Source organism: Semicossyphus pulcher, unplaced genomic scaffold (assembly GCF_022749685.1).
Source record: "Semicossyphus pulcher isolate SPU_LCO1_2020_fin unplaced genomic scaffold, fSemPul1.0.p SCAF_13, whole genome shotgun sequence".
In the NCBI taxonomy this organism is placed as follows: Eukaryota; Metazoa; Chordata; class Actinopteri; order Labriformes; family Labridae; genus Semicossyphus; species Semicossyphus pulcher.
The window spans coordinates 24,097,528-24,113,847 of record NW_027211637.1 but is presented as its reverse complement, the minus strand read 5'-3'; the positions used below and the strand labels follow the sequence as shown (position 1 = coordinate 24,113,847).

Here is a 16,320-nt window from a genome sequence, read left to right as displayed (position 1 = left end):
TAAGAGCGCTTTAGCACCAATAAAGTGTTTTCTTATGATACCATATTTACAGAATACTCTTTGATAAAAGTATTTCTAAGAACTTGGCTGTGCCACTTGTACAGTGTGTGCAGGTCTGGGCATACATAGGAGGAAGTAGGAGCACACACCTGTGAAGTTGACATTGCGGATGTACTTGAGCAGCAGTGTGCCGTTGATGGTGTCCATCTTGGCGCAGAGGCCGACCTTTCCAGGACAGAGATCTTTGTGCATGTTGTGAAGAGCGTGAGCCATGGCATAGACGGCATCTATCACAAACTGAACTTTCCCCTCTTGTTCGTAGGACGAGTCTTTCCCGATCCGCTCGTGATCTGAAAGACGACATTAAAAGAAATGACAGTTTAGGAAATGATGCACCAATACTGCAAGAAATATGATCACGTCTCCATGCCCTGGGGACATACACTGGAGTCAATACAATATTTGAGGATGAAGACTAAAACATTTGATATGAATAACACAATACTGAGAACATAAAGCAGCTCCACAATCAGTCCAAACTGTAGGAGCTAAACAATGATCGCTAGATGTGTAAAATCAGGCTAATGATAGCCTTTCAAGAGGCCTGATTGCTCAATTGTGAACCTGTCTTTTTTCACCATGTTTAATTTATTTGGAGATTGGCGTTGAATTGTGCACTTTAGCAACTAATTATGCGCTATTTCATGGAGACATCAATCACACAATCTACCCTCAAAATATCCAAAATTGTCTTGTGCAGCCTTTCTCATTATTGTGTGCCAATCTTTGATTAGACCCACTCGAGATTATTTAACAAGACTCTTTCGTGTCACATTTCCTAATCGTTCCTTTCTTGGAGTGCAGTGTAGCTTCATGCAAAGCTCTTAAGATAAGTTAAAATAGGCAAGAAGCGAAAGTTAGTCAGTACACGTGAATTGGAAATATGCTTTCAGGTAAGAGAAGCCTCTTCTTCTTGTTTATATGATGTCTTAATGTTTATCCCCACAATGCCACATGCCACCCATAAATCAAGCGCTCAGAGTGTGATGGAGTGGTAGAGGAGGAGTGGAAGACACAGCGAGACAGGCCTAATCATTCTTCAGTATTAATGTAATTAGTTATGACGGGTGTATATTAATCATAGCTGAGGTTGTTCTAATGCCTTGAAAATGTGTTAACTGCCAACAAGGTTTCAATTAGGGGCTTAATCCTTTCATTAGCCAAAGCTGTGCTAGAGAGGGAGGGCAGAGAGAGCGACAGCAGACACGGGTACGTCTTACATTTTATACTGGACAAGATGTAACCCTTAAAAGTAGAAATACACGACCTTAACCGTATATGGAGTGATAGTTGATCAAGATAATGACAACTAACATGACGCAAAGTCTGAATTGGATCTCTGCATACGGCATGTGAGCGATAACAATTAAACAAGAGTTCCATATAAACGTCCCGTCATTCAATTCTTGTGGCCTGTCAGACTGTATGAAATGGGCAGCAAGATTCCCTCTCTAATAACTTGTTAATGAAACAGATTCGTTTTCATTATCGTTATCAGAGTTTATCAGTGGCATCACTGTGAGGAGCCGGGGTGAGTGTCCCTCGCACTCACGACGACGCTCATTAATCAAGGCTTCAGCGGCAAAGTGGGTTTAAAACTCCATCAGTGACTCAGCCTGTCAGACAGAAACCAAAACACTCTTCTTCCTCCCCATCATAACATTTTAACTCACAGCTGTTCTCTCACTAGATTTAAAGCTCTTTCAAATAATGTGTTGTCATGAATGAAGCCCAAAGAAACATTAACATAAAGTGACACCCATGTCTGAATGATAGAAAGCCATTGGTATTAGATTTATAAAGTCAGCAATGCTACATATTCAGTCTAAAAGGGAGTGTTTTCAACCGTCAGAGCCAGTTTGTCATAAATATTTGATAACATTTGCTTGTTAGATTTTGCTTAATGGGAAAGGCTACAATCGGCATTCAGACGCGGGTCAAATGACTCTGCAGTAGACCCGGGTAATTATCTCCTCGGCTCGCGATGCTATGCTCCGTCGGTAACTTCTGCGACTCCTCGTCATCTCGGCTACAAATGCTAGCCGAGATGACTCTCTGTCCGAGCAGCGCTCGAACATCGTTCTCGGCGCCGAGTTTGATAAACAGACTGAATGAGTAATATATACAATATAGACCAAACCACTGTAACATCTTCATTGTTTACTAACCCTGTTTCAGGTGCGTTTGTGACGGTCAGACGGTGACGCAGCAGTAAAGAGACCGATTGGAGTATACTCCACTGGTAATGGGAAAAGAGACAATTGGCATCTATAAGCAGGTCTTCCCGGGTCTGAAAAACTTTCGTCAAGGCGCTAAATTTAGATGGGAAAGGGGTGTTCAAATTGCATTCAGGGAATGGATCACTATTTCTGAGGGGTTTTTTTGGTGTTTCTTGAATTATTAAAGCTCAAAATAAAACTGCAAGAGATTAAAGAAACAAGACAAACTCACATCATCGTGCTCCAGTGCCATCACAGATCTCAGTGTCAGTACAGCTACAGACCTGCCAAGCTTTCCACACTTTGCGTAGTCACCACGCATTTACACATCAAAGTACGCCACTACGCTTTACCATTATCAAATACGCTAACAGAGCAGCATGTTGTTTGGTTGTTGTTGTTTTTTTATTGAGAAACATTGCAGATGTGCCAATCGAGATGTAAACTTGTGATGATTGACAGTTGCACCGATCTCTTTTCACTGCGATATGACCCCTCCCCAGTCCTCCCTCCGCCTCACTTTCCGGGCTCATTAATCCTGCTCATGCAGTCAGCAGATCTATGTCCTCTTGCCCTGGTGCCCTGATGAACACGTTTGTCAAGGTAAATAGGGGATGTAGTATGAGTGTATGTGAAATAATATCAAAGATTGTCACGTTCGACAGATGGCTAGCCACCTCTTGTAACGGAGCTGCTGCAGTCACTGATGATGTCGGCGGGATAATCGAGGCTCTGTTTCACGAAGTGGTTTATAAGTGAGAGTATTCCCGTTAACAGCTGCACCTCGTCCCAGTGCTGGTTAACGCTGTGGCAATATAAACGGGACAGTTCACAGAGCGGAAGTGCCACGGAGTGTTTACTTTTAGCGGCTACACTTGCAGCACAAATTTGAGTTTTGGTTTTAATTAAGTTACTGTCACCGAGCTGATCACGCTGCTGCTAAAACATACATTTTAACACTGTAAAAAAATAACACAACAAGAAATGTGTTCCTCAACCTGAAATCTCTTTGCTCTTTCATGTTGGAGTCTGAACCAAGTGTGGTAAGTAGGAGGGGTTTTGAAGCAAATAGACTTAAAAGTCCCAAATAATAAAAGATATGATTGTTTATTGTTTATATGAACATAAACTGCGTTTCCTGTATATTTTTAAAAATCGCAAAACAATATCGCAGAACAAAAAGTTAGCCCAATGTATGTTTGTTCCAATATCGTGCAGCCCTAGTGCGTGCAGAAACTAAAACTTTCAGCCTGCACAGAGGGTACTACTTATTTTTGCTCTTCAGGCTTGGCAGGTCTGCAGCTGTGCTGTACGCTGCTTCTTTTGTTCATATGCGCCTCTTTCAATGAATGTGTTTGAGATTCTTACAATCTTATATTAGTTGTCTGCAGTGTAATTCCTCTGAATGTGACAGATACATCTTGCAGCAGCCAAGTTTTAAAAGCATGTGAACAGCAACGCAATGCAAATGAATCCCCCCCGGAAATATGATTCATTTCGTAATCAGAAACAGCGAAGACAAGCGATTATTGAAGTTACAGAGAGCATTTGACACATTTTTATTCTCTGTGACAAAGACTTAAAAGCTTATTAAAGTGAAACCAAAACAGTGACACCCTTTAATAGAGTCATTTGCATCAATAGATCGTGTAAGTCACTCTGTTTCCTTGTGCTGTGAAGGTTGATGCTTTTATGCAATAATTAAATCTCCTGAATTTGAACTCTGCTCAGCTCGAGGGGAAAATGTGTGCAAAGAGAATCGTTTCTATTACAGCACCTCATTTCATTTGTACCATCAAAGAGTGACTTGAAAGAGTATTTCTGAATAACAGCTCATGTCAATAACACTTAATGTGGAAAAGCAGGACCTCAATCAATTTAGCGTGCTAATGTGCGTGCTCCAGGGAAAAAATGGCCTGTCTGCTTTTGCAGGCTGTTCCTTAATTACAGAACAGTTGTTATTGCTTTGACATTCTCTAATAATTACACATAAATATATAATTAAATGATCTGATTACTGTCATCAAGGGGGCAGTATTTCAGTTGTTAGCGCTGGTGCTTCCAATTAAGGTTAACTTTCAATGTTTCACAACAAATGTTTAACCTTTCACCGTCTCACTCTCAAGATTGTGACAGAACGAGCACAACACACGATAATGCAAACAGTACATCATAATCAGATTTTTTAAAAAGACAACATGAGGCAGCTGATAAAGTGGAATTGTGTTTTTTGGCACGCCTTTTAAGATTGTGTGTGGCAGCCATTTCTTATCTACACAGAGTGCACTTCATTTTAACAAGTGCTGGCTTTAAATAGATGAATAGTTTGTGTTTGTCTTGTTGTTATTATCTATACGCTCCCGCAGTGTTTGCTTGCTTAGAAGAGGCAATTTAACATCAGCGACAAGTCTGTGAATGTTTAAAGAGCTCGAATATCGCCAGTTATTCTGTAAATGTGTGCTGCAGGCAAAGTGAAGCAGGTAAGCCACTCTGTCTCTTTTGTGGCTGTCACAGCCTCTCATTTGGATCCCCCCCCCCCTCCTTTTTTTACACATAAATATACACAAAGATGTTCGGCTCATTACTGGCAAGATGTCTCACACGTTTACGCTGCCGGCAAAACCGTCAAACCTCCTGGATAAAGTTGGCATGTTTGTTGAGGTCAAGCAGACCTTTGGCTGCAAACCTTTTTGGCATTTGAACATCAACCAGTTTTGCTGTGATTGCTTGTCAAACTTGATGCCCTTATTGGGCATTGGAATTGAAGGATCATTATGGATGCGAATAGGTGAAAGTATTCTGTACTTTTTGCCAATATCCGACGTGCCGAAATTTTCCAACCCTTTTTGCCGATTGATGATTTCAATACTGATACATTAGGCACATGGTTTTTTCCACCTAATTGCAAAGAACAACAAGTCTCCCCTGTAGTGGAATGGATATCATGCCTACTCTTATTGTAGTGTCCAAAAACCGCAGACATCTTGCACTCTTCTTCACGCTTGAAGGAGGAGGTGTTATACAAAAAGTCACGTCTGATCACTCACATTTCTGAGCGCACCTGAATACAGCATCCCCCCTGAAACAGAGGGAGACATGCCCGGACTTGTTTACTACACCTACTACGGAGACATCAGTGATCGCAGACGGACTCTTTTTATCGTGTGTGCGTCCATGAATATGTAAGTTAGTTTTGCACTGATGTTTATGTTACACTCTGTTAGTGTTGGCTTTGGCCGTGAGTGTATTTTCGGTATGTCTGATGTTAAGTCCGGTAAAATGACGAGAATGTGAGCTAACTGTTAGCTAGTTAAGAGTTGTGAAAGGTGTTTAGCTAGTTAGCATTTAAGCAGTATTAAAGCGTTGTTTTATCGGCGGAAAATATCGGCAGAAAAATTACATATCTGCCGATGTTGATATGTCATTCTCAAGCCAAATCTGCAGGTACCGCTAACGTGCCGAAAATATATTGCTTAAACGCTTAGCTACACCAAGAAATCTTGTCATGGTGTTAACTTTACATTAAGGAATTTCCTTCAATCAAGTCAGGGTAAGGAAAGGGGAAACTCGGGTCAAACAAAAGTATTATTCTTTTAAGCACGTCTGGAGTGGATCTAAAGGAGTCCGGTTACAAACACTCCCAATCCCAAATAATGTAGTTCTCTACAGGTGTCCAATTTGTTTCCATTATTTGCGTAGAAATACAGCTACAAATCTGACTGATCTCTCCGTTCCCCTTGGACTCATAAATCTTGAATAAAGCACAGTGTTTGAAGTTTAGTTTAAGCAGCTTTCACAAGCCTTCCACAAAACTTGTGGAAACACCAGCAAACATCCATTTTTAACACAAACTGTATGTTCAAAGACCTTATTCCTCTCAAACACGGCTTCAATGGCAGACCGAAGAGCACCGTTAGTCACAGTCACAGTTAGGTTAGTCAGCAGTGCAAAACTAGCTGATGTCAATAACGATGAAACCTTGCAGCGTTATCTTAGTTTCTCACTGCTTCAGGTGTTTTCATCAAGGTAAACCTTCAGAATGTGAAAGAACACAATGATCCAGAAGCTCAGGGTCACACTGTACGCTCCGGCTTTCAATAGTTCTTTGAATGGAGGCAAATCCGGTCTTTCATTCTTGGCGGACAGGCGGAAAAAATCATTCTATTACTCGTGCTCACTGATATCTTTCTTTGTGATTCTGAGCATTATAGACTGTCTATTCAAGATGGGTCTTACTTTGTAGGCCATAGTTCATTCTGACATAGTGGGTCAAAATGTTTTTAAGTAACACTCCTTTGTATGGATACGTGATGTTTTTATTATATATTTCTGTGAAAATGCTAAAAGTAGGGAGTTCTGCTTTGGTTGTTTCACATTGTAGTGTCGCATTTTAAGTTGTTTTCCCAATAAAAGAAGAATTTTGAAGCTGCCAGCTCTGTCTCTGGAAAATTGATGGGCATTTGTACATGTATTACAGATATAGACATATCGTTTATCCTGAATTCGGATACATAACTGAATTGTAATAAAAAAACAACTATTCGGTTATTAAAATAAATATTTGATGTGAAAAAAACCCAAATCTACCGCAGCTGTCTCGCAAGCTCTTGTGTGTTCTCGTATGTCCTCATGCTCGCTCTCTTGGTTACGGAGCATCTTTGACCAACGTTACACTTACTACACTTTCTCTTACTCAAATGGAGCGACGCCTGCGAGCTATTTCAGGCAGGCAACTCAAGCTGCACTGATTTCACACTTGATGTGTGTCATTCTCCCCAATCACCTGACAAACACTTCCTCCCAATTCGTCGCTCTATTAAGCTGCGAGATTTTCCGCCCTGCGTCGGTACTGCTCTCGGCCCCACCACCACCCCAGCATCCACCTGCAGGCTCCGGCTGGGGGGCTCAAAGACATTATCTCATCACTGCTCAAATTTCTGCATGTAGAATAAATCTGCGAGGAGCGATGAGGTTGGAGCCTGGACGCCAAACACAAGCTGTGTTCTGCTGCTGTGATAAACATTTCAAACTGGAATTATGTTGTAGAAATGTATAAGATAATGTACAAAATACTATAATTACCCTCTCTGATTTGGGGGGAACTCTGAGTGATGTCAGACTGAGGTCACTTGTGTGTTTTTGCATAAGAGATTCTAAAATAACAGTTTAAATGATCTAATATGGACGTACAAGTGGCTTGACATACGTCGCTTGACACCCACAGCCAACCCCGCCTGTTTTCTTACTCTAATTAAGAAGATTGGACATCGCCACCCAAGGGACAAAAATAGACCGCAGTGCTTGTCATAACGGCTTCCAAAAACACAGCGTGGCAGATTACATGAATTCATTGTTGCAGCTGGAAGCTCTTGGAAACAACATTTTCTTGCTCCAACTGCCTCTGAACAAGAATTAATTATAGGACATGTCCAGGTAAGAAACTGAGCAAACAAATTACTACCTAATTGCTATCATTACTCTAAATCAGGTAAATAAGAGTCATTCCAAAACATCTCCTTGTTGTGTTCTGGTTCATCTCTTGAACCTTGACATTTTAATTTGTTCTGGAAGGACTCGGAGAGGCGACGATCATTGCGTAAGTGCACGCGGTGTCCTTGGTGTTTTCAGTGAGGAATGGATATCAGACAATTGAGCATGTCGGCATGTGCTCGAGTCTGGCAGCCTTGATGACTCATTTCTGCAGGGATGCAAAGAAACAGAGTGACTAAAGCCAATGTTTCAGTCAAACTGTGCACCTCAACGTGTGCTCAATGTGACGTCAACAAAAACATCACACCTGCGGAGGATGTCATTATCTTTCCAGCAGCCCAGGAAGGCAGAAAACTTAAAAGCTGCATGAAATGACTGGACTAATAGCATACTGCTTTTCTCTGTATTCTGCTGCCTAAAATTCTTCACATTTTTTCAGATGCAAAAAAGGCTAATGATGCATTTCTTAAATCACAGATACACAAGTAAATCACCGAACAATCTCCTTCCATGTTTTTAAGCAAGTTACATTTCCAACGCGGCAGATTTAAAGATGTAAATGTGATTGATGCCTCAGCTCCTCTCGTAACCGACAAATGCAATGTGTGCTGAAAAGGATCATCTCTTACTGTCTGACATCTTTCAGTTATAAACAATTTGTCTCTCTTTTCACAAGTTCTCAGCTGTATCAGCCACTTCTGGTTCATTCTGCTCTGGAAAACAGGATCATGTTTTACGGTTCAGCAGCGTGAAATAGTGCCATGTACAGTCAATGCTCCGAGCGGAGGAAAGAGCATACTTGAGGATTGTTCGATTCTACACAACAACTCCCCTTTAAACAAGTGAGAGTGTTGTATTTTATATGAACCTCACACGTGTGTAGTTGGAGGAGTTTGTGGGTTTTCAATTGTGCTGTTGTGGAAACCAAACCCTGTTTTTTTTAATGATACTTACAGAGAGACGTCAAAGAACTGAGGGCAAACTGGCTGTGCCCTTTATAAGCCTGATAGCACAGTGCTCTAATTTGAAACATGGAAGGGGTTCACTACTTTAAAAGTGTGACCGCATTTATATACAGAGAATTTCTAAATGCAAATATGTTTATTTTATATATATGTGTCTTATGATTGAAGAAATACAGTCAATTTAAGTAGTACAATGGAATTGTACTGTGCCATTTAGACCTGCTCTATGTGTAAAGTGTCATAAAATAACTTCAGATTTGGAGCCATTTGTTTTTATTGAGCCATAAAAAGTGATTGAATCATTCATTTTCCTTGTTGACCACTACCTCAAACAGCATAATGAAAGTAGCAAGACTGCAGGAGGATGTTCATCATGAAGCCAGTCCAGCTTTTGATTCCTCCACATAGAAACTGCTAATAATAAGAGCAATATTTGTCACTTATAGAGACTGGTGGTGCTTCTTTGGGTTTAACTCATACTGTGTAGGATTTGAGGAAGTTCTCTCTCCAGCAACCCAGTCCAAGCATGTTTCCAGAGACAGCGCTACATTTGATTTGTCATCATGCTAAAGGCCTTTTTTTCTTGTGTCAGTAAGGGCCTGTGTCCACTCACTGTGTTTTTTGCACTGGCAGTGCCCACAACCGCAATTTCAGAGCGCTTCTCATCGGCTCTTACTGTTGCTAGGTTAAGAAAGTTGTTTAGTGAGCATTAAGTCTGTTTTAAACTGCACTGTATGCTTGAAATGAGCTTTGATTCAAGGACATTTTACAAAGAAAACAGATCAATGGTGTCCTGGCGTTAGCAGCAGCTCTAGACAAGGAAATTCTCCTCCGCCAGTGTTGATGACAAAGTTGATATCGGAACTCCTGCCCCTTCTTGATTTTGGTCGGTGCGGGAGAAGTGACATTGATTAGCGTGGCGGTGTTCCAAAAGTTGAACTATTTTGAACTCGCTGTGAGTGCAGCGACAAAAGAAGACAGCTGAAAACAGGCGTTTTTGTGCTGAGGACACTCAGCGCTGAAAACGCTGAACTGCATTGGTTTTGGATTGGAAATAGACGCTGCCAGTGCAAAAAAATAGTTAGTGGACGCAGGCCCAAAAAGTGAAAAAATGCTGTTTCAACATCTGAAAAAGTTTGCAAGTTAAGCTGACGAAGAGGTTTGTTGGGTTGAAATCACAGTCTAAAAAGAGGCTCCTGGCGCAACACTTACTATTGAGTCATTTAGTTTACAGACAGTTGTTTGAATAGTTTTTCCATCTCAGTTTTATCAATGAAGCTAAATTACAGAAAAGCCTCTTTCTGTATAATATAATACAATTAAATGGCTCCACAGACTGCACCCTCCAAAATGATCATGAAACATTTCTCTCAAGCAGTTTCAGCAAAACCTGAACATTATGACCTTAATGAAGGTAGGATCTATCGCAGGACGGTTGTATTACACCACATACTGTACCATAAAAAAAGGCAAAACAGTAATTTAACAAATATATTGAAGGTATTACGCTTATGGCCTGTTTAGGAGCCCTTGATGGTATTTTTGCATTCTGGGAACGTGCACACAGAGCAGAGGAATGACCTGTGAATCGGGGGTGACGTTGTAAAATTGTCAACAAAGTAAATCCTGGCCTCTGGGGCAGCAGATCCGACAAGAGAGGGAAAAGAGCAGCAATAGGACGTGAATTATACATCTGCACTCTGTGTTGTTTTCCTCTCTGTCTAAGTAAGATACACTATTATGTCTCAGTCCTGGAAAATGACTGTACAGGCTACTTTAATAACAATGAAGTCAGGAACAACTTATTGGATTCTGAGGTTAAAAGTTTCTCCTTTAATTTGTTTGTAACTTGTTTCTTTCTTTACAGTGGATGGTCCACACAATGCAGCAGTACAGTGACTAACAAACAGCAGAATTGGGGACAGGAAATGATTGTGCCTACAAAAGGAACAATGGGGGGATTGAGAGAGTTCTTCCGAAAGGCTTGACTGAAATAATTGTAGCTCTTGGCTGTAAAAATTTACTTTACCCCGGAGGCTGCTCAGAGTCAGAGGAGGACCTGCAGCAATTTAGCTCAAGAGCAGACACCATGACAACTGATAAATACATAAATAATGTAAGATAATGTTTTCTCATGAAGCCTGCAAGTATGTGCTGTTGCAAGCATCTCTCTCTTCTGCCAAGGGACTCGCTGTTGTTAAAAGAAGTAACAATTAAATCTCTGCTTAATTGTTGAGCTTTGCCGCTTCATCTATTGTGCCAATTTAGTGCGTCTCCGATGGTATTCAGTGACATTTTGAGGTTGCAGTCTCCTAAGTCAACTTGATTAGAAAGCCAAATTGAATAATTCTAATAAAAACAACAGTCTGTAATGATTCTCTTCCATCTGTTCTCCACATCATTTATATATTGACGTCTTTAAATGAGTCCCCGAGGCTTAAATGCAATTGTCGTTTTCAACTACTTTTTTCTTTCTTATGAGGATCACAAAAAGACACAGTGTGTGCAACATCTGTGCTCAAATCTCAATGCTTTAGAGATTTGACTCTTGTTTTCCTTCCAGACATAAAATACATGTTTTATTTACAATGATCTAAACCATTCATCAGCCCATCTCGCACACTACGATGAGAACTGTTTTGTGTCTCACAACAGTGAATGTGACTAATGTCCATTGAATAACCATGTGAAGAAATATTGTAGGCTGTGAAGCGTGTCGCCCATATTTTCATCTAAAAGTCTGCACAACTAGCCAAAATTCCAAGCTTTGCATTGGCAAGGCAGCTGAAATATTTATAGCTAAATACTCAGATTTGTAGTTTTTGAAGTCATATCCTGTTCTTACTTTTTGCCTTTGCGCTCTTGTTGCACAAACAGTAATCAAGTATTAAATCAATAAATATTCCAACAGTAAGCAAGACGGCCTACGAGAGTTTGCATCAAATATAAATTAACCTGAAATTTCTACCCAATCTTGAAGCTCAATAGCATACTCGTATAATAGTTCATGCACTTTTCTCCTGCAGCAGACTGTTAGAAAATAATGTCTATAACTTTATAATGTTTTTTTTATGTAAGCATAAACCTGTGACTCTTATCTTCAAGCAGCTAATATGAGCGCTATTATGTTGGACCAGAAAAATGCAGTTTCAGCCTGTCGAGTCGACACTTCTCAATGCCAGAGAACAGGCTGCTTTTCCAGAGTGTGTTTTTGTCTTGAACCATCCAACATACATATGAAGAACGTGTTGCAGCCTGGACTAGTTGAGATGCAGCGTTGCGCTGCACAGTGGAATGGGAGACAGGCCTGGAGAACATACTGATTTTAATGACCTGAACGCTTGTTTCTAATGGGCTGATTGGATTTACTATTGATTATATTTTCAGCGCTTGCTGTGGCATAGTTTCGTGATTACTATTGTCGCTTGACTGCGAAATTGAACCAGCCAACAGACGAGTAATGGGGAACATTAATTTATCTGGGACGAAATGAGGGATTCCCATTCACTTATCTACATCAATTACATTTAACCTAAATTAGAGAAGCGTCATTGTCTTCTCCCTGATGACAAATACATTTACCAATGCATACCAAGTACACACACATAATGTATTCACAGGAGATGCAATCGATATTCTTGGTCATTGATTGAGTGCTTTCCATTGACTGAGTGCCTTCTCTGCTGTTGAGTGTACACTCACTTGTGCATTTTTTGATGCCCGATCCTTTCTTCACAGCGTGCCGGCTGAGCTTGCATTGGAAGTTATTCTCCCAGAACTCCGCGAACCAGATATTCCGTCTGTTGTTCTCTAGCGTCCGGCTGATGAAGTAGCGATCAAAACCTGAGAGAAATAAGATGCCGTTAGAATTTAAACCATCGTGTTTATACTTTAGAATATTGTAGGTGTGTGTTTGGTTTAGGTCATTGTTCATTTAAAACCCTTTACAAGAGAAATGTCTAGTAACCGCGATAACAAAACACTTGACAATAAAGCACATTAATGGCCGTCTGAAGCACTCCCAATACAACCATTATGTTGAATGTAGACGGGAGCCATTATTCATAGAGGCAAACAGACAATACAGTAGAGCTTCAACGATTAATCGATTAGTCAACTGACAGAAAATTAAAAGCCAACTATTATGTTAATCGATTAACTGCCACTTTTTGATTCCAGCTTCTTGAAAGAGAATTTGCAGCTTTTCTTTTTGCCATCTATAGAAAGTAAATCCAGTCTTTACTCTTTGACTTTTGGTTTGTTTAGGGAAGTAATTTGAAGACTTTACTTTGGGTTCTGGCGAATTGTAAAGACTTGGATTTATGAACCAAGTGATAGTCGCGAAAATCCACAGATTAATCAATCATGCATCAGAAAAGAGGAAAAAGTAAAAGTTTTAACCTCATTATAAACCTTCTTTTTTAAGAAAATAAACCATTTTGAGCTTTCCGTAAGGTGAAGTCAGGTAGTATGTTATAAATACCTTTGATGGACTGTCGTTTGGGCAGGATGGTGACAGCCCCTTCCGCCATTTCCTCCTGGTTGAGTATGGGGGAGATTTTGGAGCCCCAGCTGTCTGAACCCACCCAGATGAAATGTCCCGTTTGGTTGGCCTTCTTAGCTGCTAGAAGGAGCCGCCTTTGGGACACAGAAGGAGAGCGATGTATAATTGAACCATAAATTGCTGTGCTGTCAGAGTTTTGATATATTTCATGCATATACAGCAATGAGCAGGCTGTTTAAATGCACCCTAAAGGGGAAGTGTAGCTGCCACACAGGTGCTACCACGACAGGAATATTCTATTCTGAGTCTGGACAAAGCTGCAATGAGGCAGTTAAGTAGAATTGAAAAGCCACCATAGACACACTATCCGTTCCCAGTGCAGTGGACGACTTCTTGGCTCTGGCAGAATGACACCCTTGCTACATTTGTCCAGGCTTGTTGCCAGTGGAAGTTAGTTCGGGGAGCTATAAAAAAACTGCCAGCACGCTCTGCTGTAGCAGCAGAGTTTCATCAAGAAAGCTTGAGCACAGCAACATAAAATTTAAACACAGCCACCTGGCATGTGACGCATTACTTCCCTCATACTGTTCCAAAGTAAATGGTAAACATAATTTTGTATTGAGAGGACATTCTTACCCTCCATGACACGTGCTGTCTTTACATCTCTTATAAGACTTTGTTGCTGCATGAAGGAGGACGCTATAACCTTGTAAAATAATTACTCCAGAAGTGGGCGAGCAGTGAGTCATCCGGCTAACTTTTTATGTCTTTACCTTAGTTTTACAACCCCCAAGGATTTCTCTTTGATTGGTAATGATTTTTTCTGTGTCTGGTCTCCAGAAATTTAGTGAAATGAGCATGTCTTAAAATGCAATTATGTTCCCCATGTAAGAAAAATGAAAGAGATAGATTTTCTTACGTCAGGAGATTACATAAAGGGGACATGACCAGACAGGCAGGCAATTCTGAGGTGAAAATAACACCGAGAGAAGTGAAGATGCACTGTCTGGTTCCTGGAGATACAATTTTCCCTTCCAAAACAACCCGCTCAAACTTTGACAGCAGTCAGGTTAAGTTCCCAACTCACACTCAGTTCTTTAATGTGAGCTAACTGGTAACTTGGCTCCCAAGAAAACCTAGCATAACCAAGATGAAAGTCATTTTTATGTATGTATGAATAGTGACCCTACTCAGCATCACTCTTTATTTATTATACCGACCTTTTGACCTCTCTGGACCTTTGTCAGGAGTGTGTGAAACATTTCTAACAACATATAATTCTCCTGGGAGGTTTTCGCTGTAACTGTCAGTAGGGCCGTCATGGTAACCGCATGACTGCAACACCACGGTTATGTGACGACAACCGCATAGACCTAGTGATGTTGCCATGTGCGCGTTCTGGGTCTCTGAGGCATTAAAATCTAGAGGGACGCAGTAAACTCCCTTTCAATGCGACCCAGGGAAGCTCCTCATCTTTCCCGTACAGAACGATACATTATCAAACAACTCATTTTTAAGTGATCAGCAAAAGAAACGGAGCACTGCTGTTTCAAGCCTCTGCGCATCTAATCGGCGCCCGTGTGCAGTCTCGCCACATGCTCGTTTAGCCACTACAACAACAACAACTAGCCGGTCACCACGGATTACATTTCAACAATCAAGGATAGGGACGTAATAAACTAGACTCATGCTGTATTCACTCATGTCGATTATATTTTACCACCTTGCAGATGCGCTATAGTTGAATAAACAAAACATACTCCGGCAGCGGGCTGGGGCGGCCGTTAACCGCCGAACCGCAAGTTGGAGTTAGTGTTTCACAGCGGTTAGAAAAAGTCAGTACTGTGAGAATTCAGTACCGTGACAGCCCTAACTGTCAGTGGCATTAATACAATCTGTGTTATTATATCCCACATATAAGAACAGGAAAAAAAACCCAGAAACAAGTAAGACATGTGCGGAGCATTATCTGTTTTAGATCATTAAAAATAATGGTTAAGACACAGGGATGGAACCTTAAGAGTGATTGTTTAACTGTGATGCTGAGCAGCTAAACAGTGTGCAGTATTTTTAACACTGAAATCATTGCTAAGACACCTGCATCAGATATCGTTGGATGTGATATCTCGTTTTGAACATTAACTCGACTTGTGTCAAACTCACTCATCTTTTCCCTGAAAGTTTAACATCTTAGTTGTGTTATTCTGGAATAAAGGGGGTAGAAAAATGAAGTGTTCAAATAACTGCACAAAACACATAGCTGATACAGATATGAGTTTTCTCTCACGCCACTAAGTATCATGAGACCATATTGTTTTCCCTGCAGAGCAAACATTTTTCTCACACCTAAAAATGCTGACGCTGAATATTTGTATGGCCGGTCGAGTGTCACATTTGAGGTCTCCATCAAAACAGCTCAAGTCTCCTCCACCCTCTATGCAGACAATTTGAGGTTCTTATTATGCTGCTGCCCGCTCACGCTGACTGGGTTCAAGGATAGAGCAGGCATGCAGAGCTGAAATCCCCCTGGCTTTCTGTAATTACTATATATCCAGACTATTACCCGTTATCAGGACCGGATTAAGTCAATGAGCAGTGGGACTTCTGCCCTGGTCATCATCCAGAGAACGCCCTAAATCACTGCCCACTTCCACCAGGAATACACTGGTCCCTTTGCTGGGAAACATCTCCCCTTACGACCCCACAACACTGCTGTGTGTGTGTTAATTCAGCAATTAATTGATTCTTAAAACAGTCTATTTGTCTTAATAACAGATAATGAACTAACATGTGTGCCCCCTGAAGGAAAGCAGGGACTCTATTTACAGCACTTTTATTCACCGTGGTCTGACTAGATGACAAATCGGATGTCACGGTTATTAGGAAGATGGGAAGGACACAGGGGGTGGACAATATATTGGAAACATCTTTTTATATCTTCATACAACACCAAGATAAGTTTGACGTCAAGCATTATCATGACACAGTCTCACAGGTGGAAGGTGGCTTGCATCCAGAATGGTCCTTAAGTACAAGTACAGCAGCATTAGGAGCAAAACTATGCAGAATGTAGATTCATCAC

The 16,320-nt window shown here is 40.9% G+C and overlaps 1 protein-coding gene across 1 annotated transcript in view; it reads right to left on the bottom strand.

The window, feature by feature from the left end:
- The window catches only part of LOC138589521 (metabotropic glutamate receptor 4-like), a 140,935-nt gene that overhangs the window by 20,216 nt on the left and 104,399 nt on the right, over positions 1-16,320 (bottom strand). The window contains exons 4-6 of the mRNA XM_069659841.1: positions 13,218-13,372; positions 12,437-12,577; positions 150-350 (exon numbers count right to left, since the gene is read on the bottom strand). Coding sequence (XP_069515942.1) covers positions 150-350; positions 12,437-12,577; positions 13,218-13,372 — 497 coding nt within the window. The remainder of the gene's footprint in view (positions 1-149; positions 351-12,436; positions 12,578-13,217; positions 13,373-16,320) is intronic.